This window comes from Apodemus sylvaticus, chromosome 11, assembly GCF_947179515.1.
Source record: "Apodemus sylvaticus chromosome 11, mApoSyl1.1, whole genome shotgun sequence".
NCBI lineage: Eukaryota > Metazoa > Chordata > Mammalia > Rodentia > Muridae > Apodemus > Apodemus sylvaticus.
Window position 1 is genome coordinate 33,506,292 of NC_067482.1, and position 25,712 is coordinate 33,532,003.

Sequence of the window (25,712 nt, forward strand, 5' to 3'; positions counted from 1 at the left end):
TCTGGCCATTGGCACCAGCTTGAAGAAGTGGTTTCAGAAAGTGAGTTTCAGCTAAAACTGGGGACATCCTTGTATTACACACTTTATTTTGCAGACACATTTCATAACTCATGATGTTTTGATGAGGACGTACTCCCTGTCCAGGAAGATGTCAAGTTATCTGTGCCGTTTCACCGCTTTACTAGTTTGTCACTCCCATCTCCGTATCCCAGTGACGAACTAAAGAAAGTACAGAGGATTTTTCTTTAACCTAACCATGTATAAGTCCTTTGTCCTTGTAGGAAGATTGTCTTGAGACTCAAAACCAAACATAATGCACAATAAAAGCTAGAGCTGGAGGAGGAGGAAGAATTCAGTCAAAGACAGATGCTGATGGAACATGGTGGCCAGAACTCAGGCGACTGAGATGAGAGAATCACTTGAAGCCAGGAGGGGAAGACCAGCTTAGGCAACTCAAACATATATGAATGACCAGCCTAGCAAGACCCCGTTCAACAATAGGAAAAGGGGGAGAGTTTCAAGATGAGGAAAACATAGAAGAAAAAATATTGCAAGAAGATAGATATCTGTATTGCAGACATTTCCCATGTGGAGAGTCATGAAATGGAAAGCTGTGTATTTTATATCCTAACAGAAATAAGAACATGAGTCAGTTGTGGTGGCTCATGATGGCAATCCCAGCAATGGCGGTCATCCCAGCAATTGCGGTCATCCCAGCACATGGGGGTCATCCCAGATCTTGGAGGTCATCCCAGCACATGACAGTAATCCCAGCACATGGGGGTCATCCCAGCACATGGCGGTCATCCCAACTCATGGGGGTCATCCCAGCTCATGGTGGTAATCCCAGCTCATGGTGGTAATCCCAGCTCATGGGGGTCATCCCAGCACATGGTGGTCATCCCAGCTCATGGTGGTAATCCCAGCTCATGGGGGTCATCCCAGCACATGGCGGTCATCCCAGCTCATGGCGGTCATCCCAGCACATGGCAGTCATCCCATCACATAGGGGTCATCCCAACTCATGGAGGTCATCACAGCACATGGCGGTCATCCCAGCACATGGCGGTCATCCCAGCTCATGGGGGTCATCCCAACTCATGGAGGTCATCACAGCACATGGCGGTCATCCCAGCACATGGCGGTCATCCCAGCTCATGGGGGTCATCCCAACTCATGGAGGTCATCACAGCACATGGCGGTCATCCCAGCACATGGCGGTCATCCCAGCTCATGGAGGTCATCCCAGCACATGGCAGTCATTGCAGCACATGGCGGTCATCCCAGCACATGGCAGTCATCCCAGCTCATGGTGGTAATCCCAGCTCATGGGGGTCATCCCAGCTCATGGAGGTAATCCTAGCTCATGGGGGTAATCCCAGCTCATGGGGGTCATCCCAGGTCATGGGGGTCATCCCAACACATGGTGGTCATCCCAGCTCATGGCAGTCATCCCAGCACATGGCGGTCATCCCAGTTTATGAAGGTCATCTCAGCACATGGCGGTCATCCCAGCACATGGTGGTCATCCCAGCTCATGGTGGTAATCCCAGTTTATGGGGGTCATCCCAGCTCATGGGGGGTCATCCCATCACATGGGGGTCATCCCAGTTTATGAAAGTCATCCCAGCACATGGCGGTCATCCCAGCTCATGGTGGTAATCCCAGCACATGGCGGTCATCCCAGCTCATGGTGGTAATCCCAGCTCATGGCGGTCATCCCAGCACATGGCGGTAATCCCAGCTCATGGGGGTCATCCCAGCACATGGCGGTCATCCCAGCACATGGCGGTAATCCCAGCTCATGGCGGTCATCCCAGCACATGGCGGTAATCCCAGCTCATGGCGGTCATCCCAGCACATGGCGGTCATCCCAGCACATGGCGGTCATCCCAGCTCATGGGGGTCATCCCAGCACATGGCGGTCATCCCAGCACATGGTGGTCATCCCAGCTCATGGCGGTAATCCCAGCTCATGGGGGTCATCCCAGCACATGGCGGTCATCCCAGCACATGGCGGTCATCCCAGCTCATGGCGGTCATCCCAGCACATGGCGGTCATCCCAGTACATGGCGGTCATCCCAGCTCATGGGGGTCATCCCAGCACATGGCGGTCATCCCAGCACATGGTGGTCATCCCAGCTCATGGGGGTCATCCCAGCACATGATGGTCATCCCAGCACATGGCGGTAATCCCAGCACATGGCGGTCATCCCAGCTCATGGCGGTCATCCCAGCACATGGCGGTCATCCCATCACATAGGGGTCATCCCAGCTCATGGAGGTCATCACAGCACATGGGGGTCATCCCAGCTCATGGCGGTCATCCCATCACATAGGGGTCATCCCAGCTCATGGAGGTCATCCCAGCACATGATGGTCATCCCAGCACATGGCGGTCATCCCAGCTCATGGGGGTCATCCCAGACCATGGAAGGCTGGGGCAGGAGTACAGCCATGAGTTCAAGGACAATCTGGGTCACAGAGTAAGACCCTGATTCTAGAAATAATACAACAACAACAACAACAACAACAACAACAACAACAACAATGGCATGAAGACCTTAGGAGGAGACTGAGGGGATGGCCTGAAGCTTGAAAGCCCATGACACCCAACCTCCACCTGACCTGACGCCATCTAAGGACAGCCGGCCCCATGCCGCGGCAGAGGAGAAGTGAAGTGTTTGTTGGTTGACTGACCTGGGTTTAAGCCTATAGTGGATCTATGGTAAGCTGCTCCTAGTAACTGAAAACATATATGCTTGAACCAGGATTACTCATAGCCTTAGTTAACACAACCAAAATAAGTTAGATGTGTAAAATACTGAATTACTCTGGATTAAGCCTTCAGTATTTGCTGGCAATGTGTAGAAAGCTCAAGAGGGTTAACTGAAAAACTACCGCCACAGAGGAAAAGTTAGTGGGTCTGATGGGGTATGAACTGGCGGCTTCCACAAACACCCACAGAAGATTATCATGGAAGGAAAGACCTCAACGATTATGCCACCCAACAGAATGAAACAGCTTAATAGAAGCATGAAGAAAACTTTAAGACAGCCAGCTCCTGGTGGGATGTCCCCATCATCTCAATACACAGACGGTCAAGTGGGAGGGCTGCTTACACACGTTCAAAACCAAGTCCACCAACAAACAACTGTCAAATGCCTGGTCTTTAATAAAAACGTTTCAAAGACCATAAACACCTTATTCTTCTTAAGATAGAAATAAAATTAATTCAAATTAAAATAATAATAAGAAAAGCTCTTGCCGGGTGGTGGTGGTGCACGCCTTTAATCCCAGCACTCGGGAGGCAGAGGCAGGCAGATTTCTGAGGTTGAGGCCAGGCTGGTCTACAGAGTGAGTTCCAGGACAGCCAGGGCTACACAGAGAAACCCTGTCTCGAAAAAAACAAATCATATATATATATATATATATATATATATATATATATATATATATATATATATTCTCAAAAGAAAAAGTAGGGGAAATCATGTTTTAGTTAGGGAGGGTTTCATTGCTTTGAGGAGACACCATGTCCAAGGCAACTCTTATAAGGCAAACATTTAAATGGCGGCTTACAGGTTCAGAGGTTCAGTCCATTGTCATCATGGCAGGAAGCATGGCAGTGTCCAGGCAGACGTGGTGCTGAAGGAGCCAAGAGTTTTACATTTTGATCCAAAGGCAGCCAGGATGAGTCTCTCATCTGCACCAGGCAGAGCCTGGGTATAGGAGGCCTCAAAGCCCACTTACACAGTGACACACTTTCTACAAGGCCACACCTCCTCTAATAAGACCAAACATCCTAATAGTGTCACTCCCTACGGCCAAGCGTTCAAACACACAAATCTGTGGGGACCAACCCTATTCAACCACCAAACCACCCTATCGGAAATTAGAATGCTTTATAAACCCCAATAATTAAAACATATAAAAAGTTAGACAAATAGGCAGATTAAGGGAATAGAATAGAAAGCCTGGAAAATAGGCTGAGTACATTGATTGGTAAATCAGTATGTGATAGAAGTGGCATCTTCAATCATCAGAGACTTAGACTCCTGAGCAAATGGGACGGGTGGAGGACACACAAACACACACACACACACACACACACACACACACACACACACACACACACGCTCACATGCACACACACATACGCAAACATGCACACACGCACACACGCTCACACGCGCACACACACACACACTCGCATGCACACACACTCACATGCACACACACATACGCACATATGTGCGCGCGCACACACACATACACGCACATGCACATGCACAGACACACACACATGCAGGAATACATAAGGGAACCTACCCAGTATTATTTGTCCCATGATGGAAGAATACACCACCAATGAACCAGTCTTTAAAAAAAAAGTCTAAATCTGATAGCACCTCAATCACTGCCAAATACATAGGGCAGAGGAACATATAAACCACCACACAGACCAGGTACAGCAAAACCCAGGCTGTATGTGGCCCAGCAGAACAAACTCATGGTGTTCTACAGAAAAAAGCAAAAGGAGAAAGAGACAGGGCAGACTTCTAGATAGCTAGCTCTCGCACTCACTGAAAGACAACCACACCTCATACCGATTTTTCTCCTCCCCTTTCCAAGATAACCCTGTTTTTAGCTTTACATACATTTTTTTCTAGAATTTTTTCTAGAGATTTTTAAACTAATTTACAAGGAAATACCAACCTACGTGTGTGCAGGACACGGCTGTCTCGCCCTGGATTCCTGCAGCTGGTCACCACTGCGCATTCCTGACCACAGCCTTGCACCCTCCCAGGCACACCCACATGGCTGCAGGTGTGAACTGGTGGGCCTTTAAAAGGTCACATCACTCAGCATGTCCTCTTACCGACAGGGTCAAGTGCAGCTCCCCGACACACCCCGGGTACAACACCCAGTCTCCTCATGAATTAGCTCTAATCTGCAGCCTTCCAGGGTCTAGCCTACCACCCTTAGAACAAATCCTACACCAGGCATGCTGGATTACCAGCTAGATTTTCTAAGACACAAAGCACTTTCTTCTTTGTCCCAGGCTATCTCTTTGCCTGGAATTTCTTTTTGGCCTTTTGTTTTATTTTCTATCTGCCCTTCAAGGAACAGTTAACGGGTTATACATCCTTCCAGAATCCTGCCCTCACCTCCCACAGGCTGCCTACCATGGGCCACTCTTCCCAGCCCCCATCCCAAGGGTCGTGTTCTAAGAATGAGATTTCAAACAGAATAGTAAAAGCCAAGATTGGGGTGGGAGAGCAGTCCAGAGAAACACATTTTTTCAGTTTATCTTCATCCCCGATGGTCTTTGAAATAAGCATCTTGTATTGTTTACTCTCCACACCAAGAGCTCCTCTGAGGCCTGTCTCCTTCTTCCAACAGAGGTCAGCAGGCTGACTCCAAGTAAAAAAATGAGTTGCCCTCTGGTGTGTGTACCGTCTAACCCCCACTGTCTGTTTCTCAGTGACGCTTGGATTTTGGAGAGCCAGGGACTGGCCAGAGCAGCAAAGGCCTTCCTATCACCCAGGAAGCAAGGACTTCTGCCTTCTCAGTTGCTGTTATGTGAATGAAGATGTCTCTGAGCTTATGGGGATGCTTTCTGTCTGTAAAAAGTGACTTACCAAGTGACTGTGACACAGGTGGCTGCCGATCAAAGTGCGGACAAGCAGGGGCTGTGTAATTATCCTCCTGGTCCAGTATCCCCCCTTTATGCCAAGAGGTGGACTGCAGGGTCCTTTAATCTGTTCCCTGCTTTTCCTCTTTCAGTCACAAATAATATCCTCAGTCTTCCCCTGAATTTCTTCCAACAGTTCCTCATATTTCCTTCTCGGCGTGCCAGGCAGTCACTCGAGTTTTCACAGGCGAAAACAGACTGACCTTTACCTGACACCTTTCACAGTTTTTTACACTTGAGCACTGACCTACTCTGTCACCCTCATACCTACTGGGCAGTCCTGACCTTGCAGGACTGTGGGCTGCACACACCTGAGTTCAGTGCCCACACTGCACAGTCAAGAGGAAGAGGAGTATACTTGTCCATCCTCATATTGATTGACTGCAGAACCTTGGCCACAGCCTGTTTCCCTAACATCCTGCTCATGGCTACTGGGCACCTCTTTCCTCCACTTGCCTTGATCTTAGACACTGCTTTTGGTCTGGTCCCCGTAGGCTTCTTGATTCCTCTTCACGCTCCTTCTTGCAACAGGGAGCAGAGATGGCAGGAAGCACCCTGTTATTCACCTCCTGCTCAGAGGGTTCGGAAGTAACCCACCACTGATGCTTTCCTAGTGTCTCACGTTCGGGAGGCTGTATTGGGGGCAATCAAGGTTAAAAGGTAGGCCAGGCTCCACTGCAATGGCTTGGCCAAGTACCAGCATGGGTGGCAGATTCATTGTTCTGCATCATAGCCCAAAATAAATGAAAGAGACAATACTATTATGAAATGTTCTTGAGATTCCACATGCATTTCTATCCAAAAGCTTTGTAGGGCACAAATAATTGTTGGCTGCTATAAGAAGAAAAGTCTCGAATATTCAAACACCGCCAGTCACGGGGTTGACCTGCAGCTCCTTTAAGCCCAGCAAAAAGATGTATTGGACTCTGCACATTTAAACTCTGATTGCGACTTTATATGGAGGCAGGGTCATTATAACAACTAGCAAGTTAAAATGTGGTCATTTGGGTAGGCTGTAATCCAATATAACCGATGCCCTTGTAAAAAGATGGAATTTGGACTTAGGCACAAACAGAGGAAGATAATGTGGGCCCCTAAGGAGAGCATCGCGTGGGAGCCAACACCTGCTGCCACCTGGAGCCTGCAAGGAGACTGAAGTTGAGTCTCCCTTTTAGAACTCCGAAGGGATCAATGCTTCAGACACCTCCGTTTCCAACCTTAGCCTCCAGAATGGAGAGATAGCTGATTTCTGCTGCTTAAGCTGCCCGGTGGGTGGTGCTTAACTTAGAGCACCCTAGGAAGCTAAGGCAAAGGATGAACGGTGGATCTCCAGTAGCCTCCGGCCAGAGGTGCCAGGGACCCACTCCTGGTTAAGAGGGACTGTGCCTCTGTTAAAAGAATAAAACTTGCTTACTGCAGAAAATACATGTAAGGAGCCCATTCACTTCCGAATCCTTTTCTTGTTCGTGTAAAAACCAATTTAAATGACAATTCTCTCCCAGCACTCTTTTGCCAACCTAGGGTATAGAAAGTAGAAACTCATGGGTTTGTATATCTCACACACACACACACACACACACACACACAGTCCTCTATAGTTAGGTCTTGGATAGGTCGGAAGTTCCCATTGTTGCTGGGGCTGATTCCAGCTGTTTCTTGTCAGCTTAGCAGATGAGATTGGAACAGCTGCTTCTCCCATACCCAGCATTGTCTTAAAAAGATGCTCAGAGTGAATTACAATTAGATTACAGAGCTGTCACTGAGGGCTATAATTACAGCATTTATTCGCCATGTTTACAAGGCAGACATATACAAAAGGGAATGAGAGTGAGGCAAGAAAGCTGCATCACTTACCTCAGCAGGAAACCTGACAGAGGGGAGAGGGGACGCGGCAGGCGCAGGCGCCTCTTGCCATCAATAGCCAGGCTTTGTGTCCGGCTAGAAGGCAAGGTCTGGTGGCAACCCCTCTCCTTCACAGCTGGAAGAGGAGGGCCAGCCAGGTCGCCATGACTCACCCACACCTACAGGCAAGCAAGGGAGGAGCTGAGGCCAAACCAAGGCGGCTCCTGCCAGGGTGGCCAAGCTCGGCCCCTTGATTCGGCCTCATCTATAAGAGCATATTAATTTACCCAGCAGCGGTTTGTCATGCAGCTCCAAGGAAGCTTGGAAACGGTCTCGCTTCTGCTAAATGGCACACGGACAAGAGAAGAAGAGTTCCCAAGGCCAGTTATGCCGATCAGCTCCCTTACTATCAATGATGCATTTAGCACCACAGGAGGAGCGGCAGAAGCCACTCAGCCCCTCCAACCTCAGTACCCCACAGGTAAACTGAAGATAGCCATGTTTATGCAGTGAGCGAACCCCTGGAAGGATGATGATTTCGACAGCTAGCCAGACTCCCATCCATGCATTCAATGAAGCAACAGATACCGACTGTGCTCCTTGTATATGTCAGATGCTATGCTAGAGAGGAACACGAGGAAGTCTGGTGTAGATCCGATGCGTTTCCCAAGAGCTCACAGTTCTTTTGAAAAGGTAGGGCACACAGAAAGAGAGTAAGATGCCCCCCCACACACAAAAATGCTAATCGCTAATTCAGTTATATGTGTAAGTGCAGTAGACTTAATGTTTATGTGCCTCCCAAATCCGCAGGTTAAAATCCCAACCCAAGTCCATGTCCGCATAATGGTATTAAAAGATGGAACTTTGTGTAGGTGACTGTGTGGAGGGACACCCCCCACCCTCCACCCGTGAATGGGATTAGAAGAGCCACAGAGAGAGAGAGAGTCCTCATATATTTCAGCATGCAAGGTTACAATCAAGAGGCATCTCTGTGAAGACGTGGGTTCTTTTCAGACATGGAATATGTCAGCATCCTCATCTTTACCTTCTCAGCCTCCAGAACCTGGAGAAATTAACAAGACACCAGTCTACGATATCTTCCTTTAGCCATCTAAATGGGCTACCACAGGACCTTACACTGGGAGGAAGCGGCCTGGTCCCATCTACAGTCTTACCCCTTCCTTCCTAAATGGGAAGTGCTTTCTGTTTATTTGTCTGATTGTTATAACCATGTTCAGGTTTACCTGTTTTCTTTCTCCTAAAAATATACCCTCCTACCCCATTCCATTATCTTTCCTTACTACCAGCCAGTGGTATTTCCATCAGAAAAACTTCCTCTCCCAGAACACCATGAAAAACTCCAACTCCGCCCCTTAATACTAAGGATTGCTTAGTTATAGTGGAACGAATCGTGGGGAAAAGAAAAATATCTCTAACGGCATCACCTGTGATAAAATCGAACACAGGGGTTTCCTGACATTCTTCTCTTCTGTGATCTGCGCAGACAGTAGTCGGGGCTGGCTGTGTCCCTCTCCCCTTGCCAGCTGTGATATATGCCCCGCTACCCTCCCGTCACCCACCTAACACAGTACCACAGGCAACTGGAAGATTCACAAAACCGATTGTGAAGTGAAGGTCATTTGTATTTAAGGTCAGATTTTGGTTCTAACTAGGAAGATAACTGCATTAACTTTCATGCTCACTGTTCTGGATTGAAAATGTAACGGGCAGAATCTGCTCCTGGGACTGACAACTGCTCCAGTATCCATCCATCCATCCATCCATCCATCCATCCATCCATCCATCCATCCATCCATTGATCCATCCATCCATCCATCCATCCATCCATCCATCCACCCTTGCTTTCCTCAGTGAAGCTGAGCTCTGTGTGCTGTGACCAGGTACCCTGCTGTGCCTTACAAAGTTCACTGCTCATGGACTCCTGGACCAATCCAGAAGATGTGCTCTAAGGGAAGGCGGGTGTCCTTAGTCACCCCTTCCCTCCATCCGGCTGCCCTGGTCACATGGTCACATGTAGCAGCCACCTGGAACCAGTCTCATATGTCCCATGAAGTAGAACCATTACAATGTCCTGATCCACCTACTCCTGAGCTGTTGGAAGAGACAGAAAGTTCTGTGCTTTTTATATTATATTTTTGGGGTGTGGGTGGGTAACGAGGTTCCCAGCTCTCTACGGCCAGGCTTATTCACTAAAGATAAATTTGAGTTGTATTTTCGCTGACTTAAGGAATCCCATTCCTTTGTCAGAAGACAACAGCACAGAAGAGTTCAGTGACATTTCCAAGTTAAAAAAAACAAATCAAAGAAAATTTTCTTTACTCAGAAAATTTTCTTTACCACTATACTTAATGGTGATAATATCACATTTCTATAGGGTATGGAGATACACACTCACTCTTATCATATAGATTATTTGCAAGTGCATCTATTCACAAACAAGCTCTAAATTCATAGAGACAAAACTAGGCAGGAGGATTACCAAGTCCGTCTCAAAATCTCAGGCTCAAGATTTCTGCCATCAGAAATAGCAGACAAACCTGAGGATCTAGACAGGTAGATAAAAGTAAGTTTAATATAATAGTGAGTGGACTTTTTAAGTCCTAGCACAACATGAATACATCCGAGAACATCAGATATTCTTGTTCTACAACAAGAATATCCTTGAAGCTCAGTGGCTACCTGGCCTCGCCTAATTGGTGAGCTTTGGGTTCGATGAGACACATTGTCGTGTAGTGACAAATCTGGAGTTTTGGTTTCTTTTAAAAAACACAGAAATATTATAAGATCATATTTTCATGGGCTGCTTCAGATTGTCCACAGCGACTGACTATGATCTGCCTCGGGCTTTGGTGGGGGCGTGACTTTGCCAGCTGCAGATAGATTCTGTGATTGTATAACATTTGGAATTCTGGGACTTTTCAGAGGGTATAGACATGCTAGGGCCCCTGAGAGGTTGTTGGTTGTTGTTGGTTGCTGTTGGTCAAGGTTTGTTATGTAGCCGTACACAAAGAAGAAATCAAATATCCGGATGGCAAAGATCAAATCTGCCCCAAGGAATTTGGTGCCCCTAATCAGCAGGAAGTCATCTAATGATAACTCTGCCCCCTTTGAAAGCCCCCCACTTTATTCAGGGATCTCTTTTCCTCTCCTCTTTTTTCTCTTATCTAGGGTTGGGGGTTGAAGGGGTAGAAGAAAGAAGAACCCACAAAGTAGCAAAGACAGGGACACTGTCTTAAAAAAAGGAAAAATGTCGAAAGGGAGCAAAGCCAACCAAAATGGATCTGTGGTCACATATGCACACACTGCACTAACAAAGACATACAAACACACACCACACTAAAGACTACACACACACACACACACACGTAAAATCATAAAAATTAATCCATGGGTTTTTAGTAATCATGTTTTTGGATGACTGAGAGTCCACTGAGCCATATCCCAGTAGTCCCTGTCTGTCACACCAACAGGACTTTTTTTGACTTGTCACTCTCACACGATTCACAGAAATGCACATGGGGTTTAAAGGGCCAATGTGAACAGGACTCTACCTCCCAAAACTTTCTGGGTAGGGAATTATTAACTTTTGGTGTGGGCAACAAATTGAGCCTGATGTTGTTTTACTCTTAAAAGTCGGATCCAGTTACAAATAAGTCAGGAGGAGAGCCTGGTTCCTTGTGTTTGTTTTGCCTCAGCCTTCTTCCTCCTTCCCTGACTTTTATTGAGAAGAGCTCATGGGGAATGACCAAAGAGCACAGGATTATAATGGGCCACTCTGCGCTCTAAACATGTCATTACATTCCTTTCTTTGAGCTGAGTGGTGGTGGGATATCCCTTTAACCCTAGCACCTGGGAGGCAGGGGCTGGTAGATCTCTGAGTTCAAGGCCAGCCTGGTCTACAGAGCAAGTTCCAGGACAGCCAGGGCTACACAGAGAAACTTAGGAAGGGGGGAGGGGGAGACTCCTTTCTTTGTTGATTCAGGCATCATCCTGGAGTGAGATATCTTTCACAGATTCCAGATCTGACTAATATAGGCCATTTTTAATGTCAGAAGAGGAACTTTCAAAATAAATGAGTATGTGGAAAAGCCCAGAGGGTCATGGAGACAAAGGCCAGGCAGCAAACTATAGTGGCCCAGGTACTTCAAGGGCTCCAGATCCAGGCATTCTGATGGTCACCTGGGAACTATTAAGGAAAAGGAACTCTGTGGTGCCGCAGTTTAGGGAGTGCACAGTGGTCTGTCAGCCTGGCCCTGTGTAGGTGACATGGACTGTTTTCCGTACAAGGAAGAAGGAGGCCAGGCCAACAGTGCTCGAAGCAGGTAACATCCAGCTTGGCTGCTTGCTATTCCCATGAAATACCTTAGCTGGGACGTGATTCCATGCAAGTCTTTCTGACCACACCTAGGCTTCAGGAGATGAGGTACAGAGCTTCATCTGCCAGGGCAGGACACTGTCCTCTCATTAGCAAGGTCACTTCAAGGACATTTCGTACAAGAGAGTAGAAGGCCACCAGTCTCAGTCTGCTAGGAGTCACCTCTGTCTGGGTTCCATCAAGGACATGGGAGAGTTAGGATGCTCTCAGGCTAATTGGAAACTGCTGGTCAGGAGGGGAGAGGTGACAGACAGGGCTTGTTGATATGCAGTGCACCCTAGGGATACAGATCACAAGGCAATCCTGGTCTGTGGGGAAAAGAAGGCTGGGACCTTATGACCCAGGGTCCATCAGGGAAAGAAGAGACTTTTCCTGTATCACCAGGGTAGCCACAGAATGACTTCCCAAGTACCAAATAGTGCCTAAAGTGCTTGGTGACTATTCCTTTCTTGCCCTCATACTGGCCTGGAGTTCCAGTGGTTGTTGTTATGGTGAAATGAATGGTGGGGTTAAAACAGGGAGGTTGGAAACATAGAGGAAAGGAAATAAAGAGGGCTCGTAGGTTGGTACAGGATTGCCACGCTGACTGTAAGAGGAAGCATAGGAAAAACAACAAAGTTGGGCTAAGGAGACTGCCTAACTAAGGTGTCCCTGACCCGTGAGCGAGCACATACAAACAAACACACTCACACACACACAGAGACAGACACACACACATATACAGGCATACACACATATGCACACTCACACACACAGACACACACACACACACACATACAGCCATACAAACAGATGCATACTCACACACAGACACACACACACAGAGGCATACACACAGACACACACAGACACTGACACACAGACATATACAGACACACATATATGGCATGCAAGGTACTAATTAATACCCTTTCCCTAGTATTTTGGGGTAGTTTCACTTTTACATCTATTCTTTTTTTGGGAGGGAGTTCTAGACAGGGTTTCTCTGTGTAGCCCTGGTTGTTCTGGAACTCACTCTGTAGACCAGGCTGGCCTCTAACTCAGAAATCCCAAGTGCCTCTGCCTCCCAAGTGCTGGGATTAAAGGTATGTACCACCACCGCCCGGCTTTACATCTATTCTTTTATCTAAAGCATCTAATTGTAACAGACTGAATTGTGGGTAACGATGACGTCTAAGACCGCCTTTACCTATTAGAGGAAGACTGGCATCTGACCTTCTTGAGGGAGGGCAAGGGAAGTTAAAATGGTAGACCAAGTGCAGATGGAGTCTGCCCTTTGCTGAGCCATCTCTCCAGTCCTAGAAATGTTAAATTTAATAAATACTACCCAACTAGCCTCTTGAGAGGTTCATCAATTACACTAATAATGTATGAATTTCTACATTTCTAAATTCTTAAAGGCATTTATCACTGTCAACTTTCAAACTGTTCTTTATGCAATATTTGAAAAAAGTTTTCATTGTTATCTCCACAGACTACCCTTTCTCTCTCTGGTATGTTTGGTTCTTCTGTAAAGGTATCTATATTCATTGTCTGTCCACTGACTGCCTTTGTCTGGTGGTCCACGACTACAAACTCACTGCTCTGTGCCCCTGTGTGCTCATGTGTAAACTCCTCCTTCGTCACGCCGAGTACAGGCTTGCCCTGGATTTAAGGGCTTAGCTTCCTCTATGGTCATAGCAGCTTCGCTAAGTTTTCTGTTTTTACACTCTTGCATACAGACATACACGGTATCTACCAGCCATATCAGCCCCCAGCTTCAAGATTCTGAGGGCCCTCAGAAGTCCTACCGTGAAGAGACGGCTCACTCGAGCACCAGAGCACAGCAGCCGTGGTTGTGAAGTTATTTTCTTGACTTAAATAATGTCATGTGTACACACACAGCACCAAGAACCACACACGGCACACCTCAGCACACGGCAAGCAATATTAAAGAGACAGCGCCATCTGCACTCCGGAGGGATTGAAAAAAATACACGCAAGATGTGCATTAGCCCACATAAAAATACCTGGATTTTTTTCAGAGTTAAAATAAAATGCTTTAAAATTAGGGAAAGTTATATTTGAATGGTGCATTGTAGACCTTTTTCTTCAAACTAATGTTATTTTAATTTCATTCTTTAAAAGCAAAAATTAAAAAATTAAACAGCAGCATTTGTTCAACTTAAGAGTAAACTAAAAACAATCCACGTAAGCATATAGGTTTAAAAGGCTTATTTTATGGTATACGTGTGTGATGTCTTAACAAGGCTCTTCTCTTGCTGTTCCTTTCTCTTTTTCTTTCTTCTCTTCTTCAATTAAAAAAAAAAGCTTTTTACCACTTTGTTTCACTTTGTCTTGTTTTAAGAGACATGGTATAGCTCTGTTGTCCAGGATGTTCCCAAACTCCCATGCTCAAGTGATTCTCCTGCCTCAGTTTTCAAATAGCCTGGGTTACAGGCACATTCCTATAGCCTGTCTGGCTTCTGCCTGCCTAGCTTATTAAGGTTTTTTATTTTAAGAAAAATGTAGTATTTAGACATCTATGTGTACATACACGATATTGAGGAGATCTCTACCTTTCCTGGTCAGTGGATTTTGTGAAAAAAAATCAATTTAAAATATGAAAATTACGTAAACTATCGCTACACTCATCATTAACCCTTCCCTGACTTTATGTGAGGAATTCTGGAAGTTAGTAGACATGGAGAGACTCTTTCCCAGCCCTTCATTTGGGCAACAATGGTCAATGATCACTCACTTGAAAGTGTCTCCTAAGGAATGTCATTGAAGTGAGCTGTCGGGATGTTTGAAGACGACTGGGTGACTTTTATACTAGGAGGACTACACACCCACTTGTGTAGACTGAGATAAGCTCCCAGTGTGCCCACTAGGTGCGACTGTGTATAGTGGATCAGAGTGGAATGTGGGGCGGAGAATAAAGAAACGCACTCTTCCCGTTCCGTCTACACTGACTCAGATGCTGGGTTCTTGGTGGCTGGGAAATGAAGATTTCATTGTGTTGAGTTATCTTTATGTGAGAAAAATAAGTTGTGGATTAATTAAAGAGCCACAGAGACAAATTAACTCCATTTATCAACAGCCTAATATAAAGGACAGTGGCTGTCTGGGGCTGACTCTCCCTCCAGCCTCCCTGTTTGAGGAGCAGGGTGTGCAGGCGAACTGGCAGTGCTTGCTTAGCCGCATAGCTGTGTCAAGTCCAGGGTTTGATGGTCATCACCATAAAAATCTCGTGTGGTTGCACATGCCTGTAACCCCAGCACTCCTAGGAGGATTCAGGATGATCGGAAGTCAAGGTCCTCCTCAGCTACATAAACATTCTATTTGATGCTAAGCCCTGGGGGAGGAAAGGACTGCACAACAAAAACATAATTAAGGATATCCCAGGAGACTTAGGGTGACCTCCGAGATGGAAATGACATTTTACTCCAACTCACTGGTTTCATAAAAAAGACGTCTGAATGTGTTGTTTCTACACTTTAAAAGTAAATACAAAATATGATCCATTTATATTAAAAAAATAACACATGGGAACAGAAGAAGGGGTCTTTTATGTGGACCGTCTGAGAAAAGCCGGACTCCAGGTTTGGGTCAGAAAAGACAGCCTTTCGCTTTCAGAAGCCTCGCCTGTGTGTTTAGGTGGTCAGGGTAGAAGCCGGTTGCTATTCTGTTGTTTGGAGGTGGGGTAGCTTGTTCTTCAAATGCTACTCTGTTTCACAGAAGCTGCCTGGAAGGACTCCACAGGGAAGCCAGGGGGTATTCGGCTGGTGACTGGAAAGCACAGGGGTATGAAGTCCTCGGGTTCACCTAAGCAACTGTAACTGCACCTGGTTCCTTAACCCCACCCCCACCCCCACCCCCCACCTCCCATGACCCCCCCCCCTCACCAACCCACCTGCCACTGTAAAGGACCTGCTCTGGTCTCCTGACACCTGATCCTGCCTTTGGCATTGTCCTTCAGCTTTTAGTGAGCAAACCTTCTGCTGTCAGTTGGTTTTGAAAGAAAAAATCATGAGGAGGGGACAGATTTTCTTTCTGCATTGTGTGGACACTTAGTGGCACATGGCCAAGTTTTTTTTTTAAAGAAACACAGTGTTTGTGACCTATGGTACCTAGAACTTACAACAACAACAAACCTCACAAATAGTTTTCTTCCTCTGCTCTGCTGTATCACTACACAGCTGGAGGCAGATGTGATATTCACAGGGCCCCTTGTTTCTTCCTGTATCCCAGATGCTATCCCTGCCAAGGAACAGGTGGGAAGAAGTACTAATGGAGGGTGTAACCAGATCACAGCCAATCTGGTACTTCTCTGGTTAACCTCACTTCTTTGTTTCTGAAGCCCAGGGTTGGGCACTACACGTTTCCTTGTATCTGAAAGGGATGGCGACAAAGCTTTACAGCAACAAATTACACTTTATTTTAGATGAGGCCTCATTCTCTTCCCTAGGCTGGCCTCTAGGCGCAAGGGACCCTCTTGTCTCAGCCTCCTGGGTAGCCATGTTTATGACTGTGTGCTACCACACCTGGCTTATATATGGATATTTTAACCCCAAAATGAAATCTAGGCATTTTTAGAGATTTACATGAGAGTTACCTGGGAAGCGCACTCTTTTATGCCTCCAGATAACATGCAATTATGTAGCCGAGGAGGTGATCACACAGCCAGGTAGACCTTGTGATTTCTAATGAGAGAAGATTAGAGATGTGTAGGAGACTCACTTCATCAAGAGAAACAAAATACATCTAAAAAACCATCCTGCACAAGCAGGGCATGGGAGAGCTGGAGCGTCTCAAGGGACTTGATTAGTTTCATCGTCTAAATCACAGAAAATTATAGTGGGTGTGGCTTTCTCAGATACTGTAAAGTCCCCTCGGCAGACCGTATGCATCCCTGCAGACGGTGTGCATCTACAGGCGGGATGAGAGGGAGGGGGGAAGAGACATTCAGTCTTAGCGTGATGCAGAAGGCCTTCCCTGTCTCTTCTTACTCTAATTCTGATTGTCACCTTTCAAAAGAGAAGTGTGTGCAGCATCTAAATAAGCCATTTTTTTCCTTTCTTTTAAAATACAAACCAAGCTGTTGGACGTTCAAGCTAGACCAGGCTATACCACACCCTGGGAACCAAGCAGTAAAGATTCGCAGTCCTTCTCATCTTTCTGTCCTGCAGAGAAAGGTGAGCGGGGTCAGTCCACATCCCTCCCACAGTGCTCCAAGCCACTTCGAGGAGGACTATCAGGACTGTCCCAGGGAAAAAGAAGAAGAATGAAAACCAGAGTTTAAAGTCAAGCTGCCCTGAGCACTATGACTAAAAGCAGCGAGAGGCTCTGCTTGCTGCAGAGTACTGCTAGGGGGATTCTAATTCAGAATGTAGCATTGACGAACAAGGAGACTTAACTAAATGCTATCCTTAACTGTAAAAGGTTTGCCTCGTGTGGTAGCACATATTTATGATCCCACCACTTGGGAGATGGAAGCAGGCAGTTAGCAGGTTGTGTACAGTCTGGGTTACCCAATAACCCAGTAGCTCTGCTTTAGAAAGAAAGATAAAATAAAACTATGGTATCTTGAGGGATCGTTTCTCCATATTAAATTATACCTTAAGTAGAATCCTCCATGTGTCGTGGAACTTAGATATAGCAGAGCCATGTCTCGAGGAGAAACACATAAGTACAGACATCTTGGTTGCCCTTCTGCCTTGTCACGTCTAGAAAAAAAGATGCCTCTTTTTTATTCTAGCTGCATTTCTAACTAGCCTGGTGAGTCTGGTTCCCGTGATCACTCTGGCTTTCTAACATCATTGCCTCTTGTACTTGAGAGATGGGAAATGTGATAATCCGGAATGGTAGGATTAGATGTAAGGACACGCGCTAAGTGCCAAGGGGAGCCCAGCTCTGCCAGGACTTCAGCACGGATGGCAGGTTTCTTCTGAGGTGCCTGGCTTGGCTTTGTTCCTGCCTGGGTACTCTGCTGAATCCAACACTGGAGAGGGGTCATTGTGTAGATGACCAGGAAGTAAATCCAGGCATTTTTATACACAAAGAACAACAGGGGAAGGTAGCTTCTGTCTCTTTAACTGGCAACCCGCAGCAGCCACTTTGTACCATACCTGCAACTTGAGCGCTCAGAGCCTCGCTGTGGGCAGTCTTTGTTAGTTTAATTTCCTCCGAGGCCATGGCTTTTAAATGTTACTGAAATAAAAGAGTACAGCGTGCAAACATGTGAATGCAATGCTTACAGAATCGAGGGCTGGGTGAGCATCAGGGCTGAGTGGCTCCCCTACTCACAGGATCGGGGCTGGGTGCCCCCTCCCCACTCACAGCATTGGTTCTGTTGGTCAGGGATGCCAGGTCATTTCCTGTTGGTGAGCCGATGACGGAATGGGAGCAGAGAAAACAAAGTATCACCCGTGACCAAACACTGACATTCTTAACACTTGCCACCGTCCATACAAACAGCACAGCCGGCGAATTACAGCCTACAGTCTCTGTCACATCGCTGCCCCTGTCTGGAAGAAGACATTGGCTATGTTCCTCAGACCAAAAAGGGACAGGTAGGATTTACACAGGGCCACTTTCCTTTTTATTAGCTGAATCAATGTTTGTGCTGAGTCAAACCACTTAATCCCTAAACCAGGCGTGAGAAAGCCCTATCGCATCAGATGTCCAAACCCTTAGCGTTTCGACGACTGTTTCAAACCGATCTCTATGTTTGCAGGAAGGACAATGTGGATGGGAGTCATTGCGTTAAGCAGAATAAGCCAGACTGGGACAAATACTGCACATTTTCTCTTACATGCAGAATCTAGATTTGAAATTATATATGTGTGTTTTAGCTTACCTACATGCATATCTGTATGTATTTATATGTCACAAAACTCAATGGGGACCATGATGGAGAAAAAGATATTAAAGAAATGGGGGAATGCACAGCATGGAATTCACATAACAGGAAAGCAGAGGGAGGGCCTTGGTGGGGAGAAAGAGAGGCGGCTGGAAGGAGGCAGAAATGTGGGGCATGGGACCAAAGGAGACGAAAGTCAATAGTGCGTATGCACAGAGATGCCCTGGGAAAGCCCATCAGCTTGTATGATAACTTGACATTTTAATTTAAAATAAATTGGAAGGATCTCCAGGGCTGGAGAGATGGCTCAGCAGTTAAGAGACTGTCTGCTCTTCTAGAGGTCCTGAGTTCAAATCCCCAGCAACCCCATGGTGGTTCATAACCATCTGTAATGGGATCTGACGCCCTCTACTGGCATGCAGTTGTAATGACGCTAGAGAAATGAAAAGGCACTCATACATAAAATAAATAAATCTTAGAAAAATATCTCTAATACCCAAACGTGCACCTTCTTGTTTTTGCATTTCTTGGGGGTAAATGAAGAGGTTTATAAAATAGTGTTATATGTAATAGCATTTTCATTATATTTCCCACATTATATTTCCCAGCAACTCAAAATTATTTGCAGATATTTATTTTTACAGATATTGTTTATTAAGAAAAAATTCCCTGACAAAAAAGAAAATTATTTTTGAAACATTTAAACCTCTGTAAGGCCAAAAGTATGGTTTGAATGTACATTAGTTACTTTCCTTTATGCTATGACAAAATCTGACTGAAGCAACCTAAAGGTAAAAGATTTATCTTGGTCCGTACTCTAAAGGAACCCAGTGCATCATGACACAGAAAGCGTGGCAACCTGGGGTAGACTGGCCTGAGGTGGCTGGAGCTCGCCACAAGACTTCCTCGCCCCTCTGTGGAGGGGGCGGCAGAAACAGAAATGCTGGCACTTAGCTCCTGCCTCCTCTTCTGCATTTTATCCTCTCCCCCCCCATAGGATGGTGTCACCCGTGTTCGGGGTGGGTTCCCCCTCAGTTAATTCTCTCTGGAAATGGCACACGCACACACACACACACACACACACACACACGCACAATGAGAGGCGACCGCTCCCCTGCATACGTGTCCCTGGCATGATGCTATCCATCACAACGTGACTCAGCCTGAGACACAGCATCAATCCCCTGAATTTCCAAAAGTGTGAGCCGAATGAACCTCTTGTATTTATAAGGTCCATGGCTTTGAGCATTTTGTTACAGCAACAGAAAATAGACAAACGCAGTTTAGTTCTGTCTTCCTATGTTGTCAGTCATAATGTGTGTCCATTTTCAGTTCTGTTTCGTGACTTTTGGTAAGGGAGTGTTCCTTTGGTGCCTACTTTCTTAGCTAGTATTAGTAAGTTGTCTCAGCACCATAATGCCATATTTTAAAGAACTTCTCTTACACCTTACTGATTTTTTGTTTGTTTGTTTGTTTTGCTTGTTTTTTTGTTACTAGTGTCATTTTTTGAAGTATGCTTTCTTTCTGTTCCCGGGGCATCCAACGCCCCCTTCTGGCCTCCTCTGGTACTGCACTCATGTAGTACACATACATACAGGCAAAATATTCATACACAAATAAAAAGTAAAAGGGAAATTTTATTTTTAAAAAAAGGAAGCATTTTAAGCACCTTAAACACAGTTTTAAGCACCTTAAAACTCTTTATTACTTCTTGCTTCTTTTAATTCTACTGGATTTATTGCCATGATAATGAACACAGTCTTAGCATAAATGTCACCTCTCCATTTGTATGGGCCAGATCAACCCAAGGAATTAAGTACCATCAGGGTCGGCTCACTGTCAGAGCACTCTCTGCTTCCCATGTGTCTCAGGCCACTCAGGATGCTGTACTGATACACCATAGACTGTAGGCTAAACGCAGGAATTCATTCTCCAGCCTTGGAGAATAGAACTCCAAGACCAAGGTCCAGTAGATCTGGTATCAGGGAGAGGGGCTCTTGCTGGTTTACTGGTGGTATCTTCCATGTATGTCCCCACATGGCTGAAATGGTTAGCTTGCTCTGTGGAAGATCTGGTCACCTCCCAGGGGCCTTGGCAGCCTCTACCACGACCCTGGAGGTTTCCATTTCAACTCAAGACTCAAACATAGAAAGCAGAACACATTGGTCTGACTTTTACTTTGCTGGCCTCTGTACATGCTGTGGTATAACTGTTCCTTATATTATCTGCCTCCTTAGCTGCAACAGTCTTATCATTGGGCAGGGTATGGTGGCACAATCCTGTAATCCCGGACAGGGGAAACAGTGGTGGGTAGATTTATGTGAGTTTGGAGCCAGCTCAATCTACACAGTGAGTTCTAGGACAGCCAACTACATAGGAATACTTTGCCTTATAAAATATATCCATCATTACTGAAAAACTGGATATTTTGTAACTTCATGACTTTTTCTTTGCTATTGCTCTCATATTGCCATAACTGATACAATGTTGATTTTGGATATAATTTCCTAAAGACTGACTTACAAATGACCTCTGTTGGACTGGTCTGAAATCAGTTACATATTTCCTTTTGTAGAGTCTATTGCTATCGTAGCCTGCAAACCCTGCCTTGAATGTTTGTAAAGATGGGATGTAACAGCTCACATAGCTTTATGTGAGAATGCATTTCTAATTATTTTATGCCAACTCCTACAGATTCTCCAAAAGACATCAGCTACTTCCTGAGTGTTTATGAAGCGCACTGTATCATCATACAAGAAAGGAGACTATAAAATAGGCATTAGTTAGGTGTAGACCGTCACACAAGCAATTCCGGCACTTGGGCCTGAAGGCTGAAGGATTTGCCCTGAATTCTAGACTGGCCTACACCACAGAGAGAAGTGTAGATCAGGCTACAGAACGAGACCCTGTTTCAATGAAAGAAAGGAAGCAAACAGAGAAATGAGGACAGAAGAAAAGGAGAGGAGGAGGAGGAAGAGGAGGAAGAGGAGGAGGAGGAAGAAAGTGATCTTTATTTAGAGAACTGAAAAACTATTTTAAAATGTATGTATATGTGTGTGCCTGCTTGGTTGTCTGTGCATTGATGCATGTAGTGGCCAGAAGAGGGTGTAAGATTTCCCCTAGAACTGGAGTTAACAGATGGGTGTGAACTGCGTGATAGGACTGCTTGGAACAGAACCTCCATGTTCTCTGCAGGATCAGCAAGTGCTTTTATTTTATTTTTTTGTTTTTAGATGTATTGATTTATTATGTATCTATCATTTTACCCGCATGTATATATATACCCATAGACCAGAAGGGGGTACCAGATCTCATTACAGATGGTTGTGAGGCACCATGTGGTTGCTGGGAATCGAACTCAGGACCTCTGGAAGAGTAGCTAGTGCTCTTAACCTCTGAGCCATCTCTCCAGACCTCAGCAAGTGGGCTTAACTACTAAGCCACCTCTCCAGTCCCCTGTAGGGATCCTTACTGTTCACATCTTCACCACTGCTAGGCAAGGCTTCCACTGTTTACACGTTGTTGTGCATCACAGCTGTGAATCTGTTTTGTTCCCTACCTGAGAGCCCATTTTCCCTGAGGAATGCCATCATACTTGGTGGTTGTGGTGCTCCTTGAAGAAATTCCCCTAAGGGCTGGCAATAGTGCTGAACACCACCTGTCACAGGGCAGGTAGAGTCCCTAAATCCCCTGACCATGTTATTTTCCAAGGCAAAGGAAGCTCGGTGGATACGACACTGTGAGAGATGTTCAGACAGAAAGGTCAGCCTTAATCATCTGGGTGAGGCCAGGAAAACCACAGGGGTCTTTAAAAGTGGGAAAGCAGGGCGTGGCACTCACAGGAGGAGCTGGGCAGGTCCCTAGAGGGAGATTCCTCGGTGGGACAGTGCTGCTAGTGTTAAGAGGAAACTGCCACAAGCCAGGGAAGGCAGTCTCCCCAAGCCATCCAGGAGAGGAGATTCTCCGCTGAAGGTTCCAGAAGGAGGCAGTCCTGATGGCTTGTTTTAGGTGTTTAGAGCTATAGTATCTGTCTCAAGAAGTAGCTGCTTGAGAGCTGTAGCTTGAGAGCTACAGTGTATCCTCTGCTAGTATGTTTGTAAGACTGTGTTGCAACAGGAAACTAATGTATGTTTCCAGCAAAATTACTGAGGTTTCTAGGGATAAATCCTTTTGGGAACCTTCAGTTTACAATAGTTCCAGACTGTCTATAATTTGGGAAGCGTTAAAATAGGGAATCCTGTCTGCGTTCTGTTTACATCTGAATTCCCCAAAGGCATCGCACCACAGACACTTTAAAGACAATCTTTCAAATCTTTCTTCAGGATTCCTTAGCCTTCCTTACAGACCACCTGAGAGAAGCGTATGGCAGGGAGGGCGACCGGTCACGTGGGTGAGGAAGCAGATTTTCGGGTCTCTTAAGTATACTATCATATCATCTGCAAATAGTGATAGTTTGACTTCTTCCTTTCCAATTTGTATCCTTTTGACCTCTTTGTGTTGTCTAATCGCTCTGGCTAGAATGTCAAATACTATATTGAATAAATATGGAGAGAGAGGGCAGCCTTGTCTAGTCCCTGATTTTAGTGGGATTGTTTCAAGTTTCTCTCTTTTTAGTTTGATGCTGGCTACCGGTTTGCTGTATATTGCTTTTACTATGTTTAGGTATGGGCCTTGAATTCCTGTTCTTTCCAAGACCTATAACATGAAAGGATGCTGAATTTTGTCAAATGCTTTTTCAGCATCTAATGAAATGACCATGTGGTTTTTTCTTTGTTTGTTTATGTAGTGGATTACATTGATGGATTTCCGTATATTGAACCATCCCTGCCTCCCTGAGATGAAGCCTACTTATTCATGGTGAATGATTGTTTGTGTTCTTGGATTCGGTTGGCAAGAATTTTATTGAGTATTTTTGCATTGATATTCATAAGGGATATTGGTCTAAGGTTCTCTTTTTTTTGTTGGATCTTTGTGTGGTTCTGGTATCAGCGAAACTGTGACTTCATAGAACGAGTTGGGTAATGTTCCTTCTGTTTCTATTTTGTGGAATAGTTTGAAGAGTATTGGCATTAGGTCTCCTTTGAATGTCTGATAGAATTCTGCACTAAAGTCATCTGGTCCTGTGCTTTTTCTGGTTGGGAGACTGTCAATGACCACTTCTATTTCTTTAGGGATTATGGGTCCGTTTAGTTGGTATATCTGATCCTGAGGGGGGAAGACTAACACTAACCGCTCTTCCTCCCTAACTCTTTTATTCCATCCAGGTATCCAGCCCTGGGGGATGACGCTGCCTGAATTCTCGTTGTCTTCCCAGTCATTCCCACTCTCTAGAAATACCCTTACAGACACCACTAGAGGTGTGATCAATCTCTTGGAGCCCCTGGGAAACAACAGACCAAGCAGTTATGCTACCGGTGATGGTGGCAGGAGACGCAGACATCCTCACATACATTTACCGATATCTAAAATCCACTTCACCGAAGGCATCCACTTATTTCTGAGCATCCATCAGGGCTCAATAGTGTGGTGCATACTGGGATGACGGAGGAAGAGGATGTGATAAAGACCTCCAAGAAAATGCCACGGCTCAAGGTAATCAATTATCGCCTGGTAGAAGAGAGGACCTATTTACCAAGTCACAACCAGGCAGAGCCGGACCTCTGCATATGACGGGGTGCAGAGAGACATCCACAGGAACTGCTGTGGGAGTCCACAGGAAAGAATCATCTCTGGGAAGGGTCAGGGGACCTGTCATTTGCAAATGTGCTTAAGGACAGGGACGGCTGAACCCTTGAGTTGAGGATACAGCGAGAAGGGCACTGTGTGTGGATGCCCAGACAGTTGCTATTCTCTCTGTGTCGTGCACCATTCAACGGTCCCAGGTTCCCAGGTGGGACAGTAAGTTAGGTCCTGGTGAAAACTCATCGTTAAGACTCCTTGTCTGCCCTCAGTTGGAGAGGATGTACCAACCCTGCAGAGACTTGAGGGTCCTGGGAAGGGGGGGTGCCTGGGTGGGTGGGGAGGTGAGTGGGGCAAGGTCTGGAATGTCTGGGCAGTGGTGGCACACGCCTGTAATCCTAGCACTCTGGGAGGCAGAGGCAGGCGGATTTCTGAGTTCGAGGCCAGCCTGGTCTATAGAGTGAGTTCCAGGACAGCCAGGGCTACACAGAGAAACCCTGTCTCGAAAAAACCAAATCCAAAAAACCCAAAACAACAGAAAACAAACAAACAAACAAACAAACAAAAACCCGTCCTTATTTGTTAGATAATCAAAACTGTGAACCGGGACTCTAGTAGAATGCTGATATTTGTTACAGATTAAAGAAGCATATATAGCATCAAGTCTTGGATTTGAAGTCCTGCCTCCATTGTTTCTTTGGGGCTGTTTTCCACTGTGGAAAGGACTCGGTGAGGCTTGTGCCCAGCACTTTCAGCACTGCAACCTTCTTCCTTGTTCCCCCAGAGCTCCTAACTTCAGAATTAACGTCCTTTATTTCAAAGAGCTTAACACCAGTTCTGTGGCCGTGCATATAAATAAGACGGGTTTTTTCCCTCCTTTGATAAGAAATGGTAGTGGAGATCCCCCTCCCCGCTGACTTTAGCTTTTACCCGTCAGAGTCCCATTTTGGTCTCCTTAGGAGCAAAACTCTATTACTGTCTGTCCTTTGTAAGCCTGGAGTGCAGAGCCCTGCCTTTTCTGTGGGAGGCATTTGGCATGTTTGCCCAAATGCTGAAAGGGCCCCGGGGATCTGAAAGCTTGCCAGTTTGAGCCAGTGTGGCGAAGAAGTGAACTTTTACTTATTTTAATAAGGCGAAGATTAAAATGGGTGGCATTTTAAGGGTGAGGAGCCCAGCATATTTTTCTCCCCTGGTTCTAACCTCTTTAACTTCCGAGGCTTACGGCCAATCAAGCAGCTGGGTTCTCCAGGAG

The 25,712-nt window shown here is 45.9% G+C and overlaps 1 protein-coding gene across 8 annotated transcripts in view; it reads right to left on the minus strand.

The window, feature by feature from the left end:
• Positions 1-25,712, minus strand: part of Cracd (capping protein inhibiting regulator of actin dynamics) — a 219,527-nt gene that overhangs the window by 84,545 nt on the left and 109,270 nt on the right. For 4 of the 8 annotated variants that reach the window (XM_052199557.1, XM_052199554.1, XM_052199555.1 and 1 more), the window contains one exon: positions 18,048-18,129. The exons of the other annotated variants lie outside the window; for them this stretch is intronic. In XM_052199557.1, the coding sequence (XP_052055517.1) occupies positions 18,048-18,114 (67 nt within the window). In that variant the 5' untranslated portion in view covers positions 18,115-18,129. The remainder of the gene's footprint in view (positions 1-18,047; positions 18,130-25,712) is intronic. 8 annotated transcript variants of the gene reach the window in all.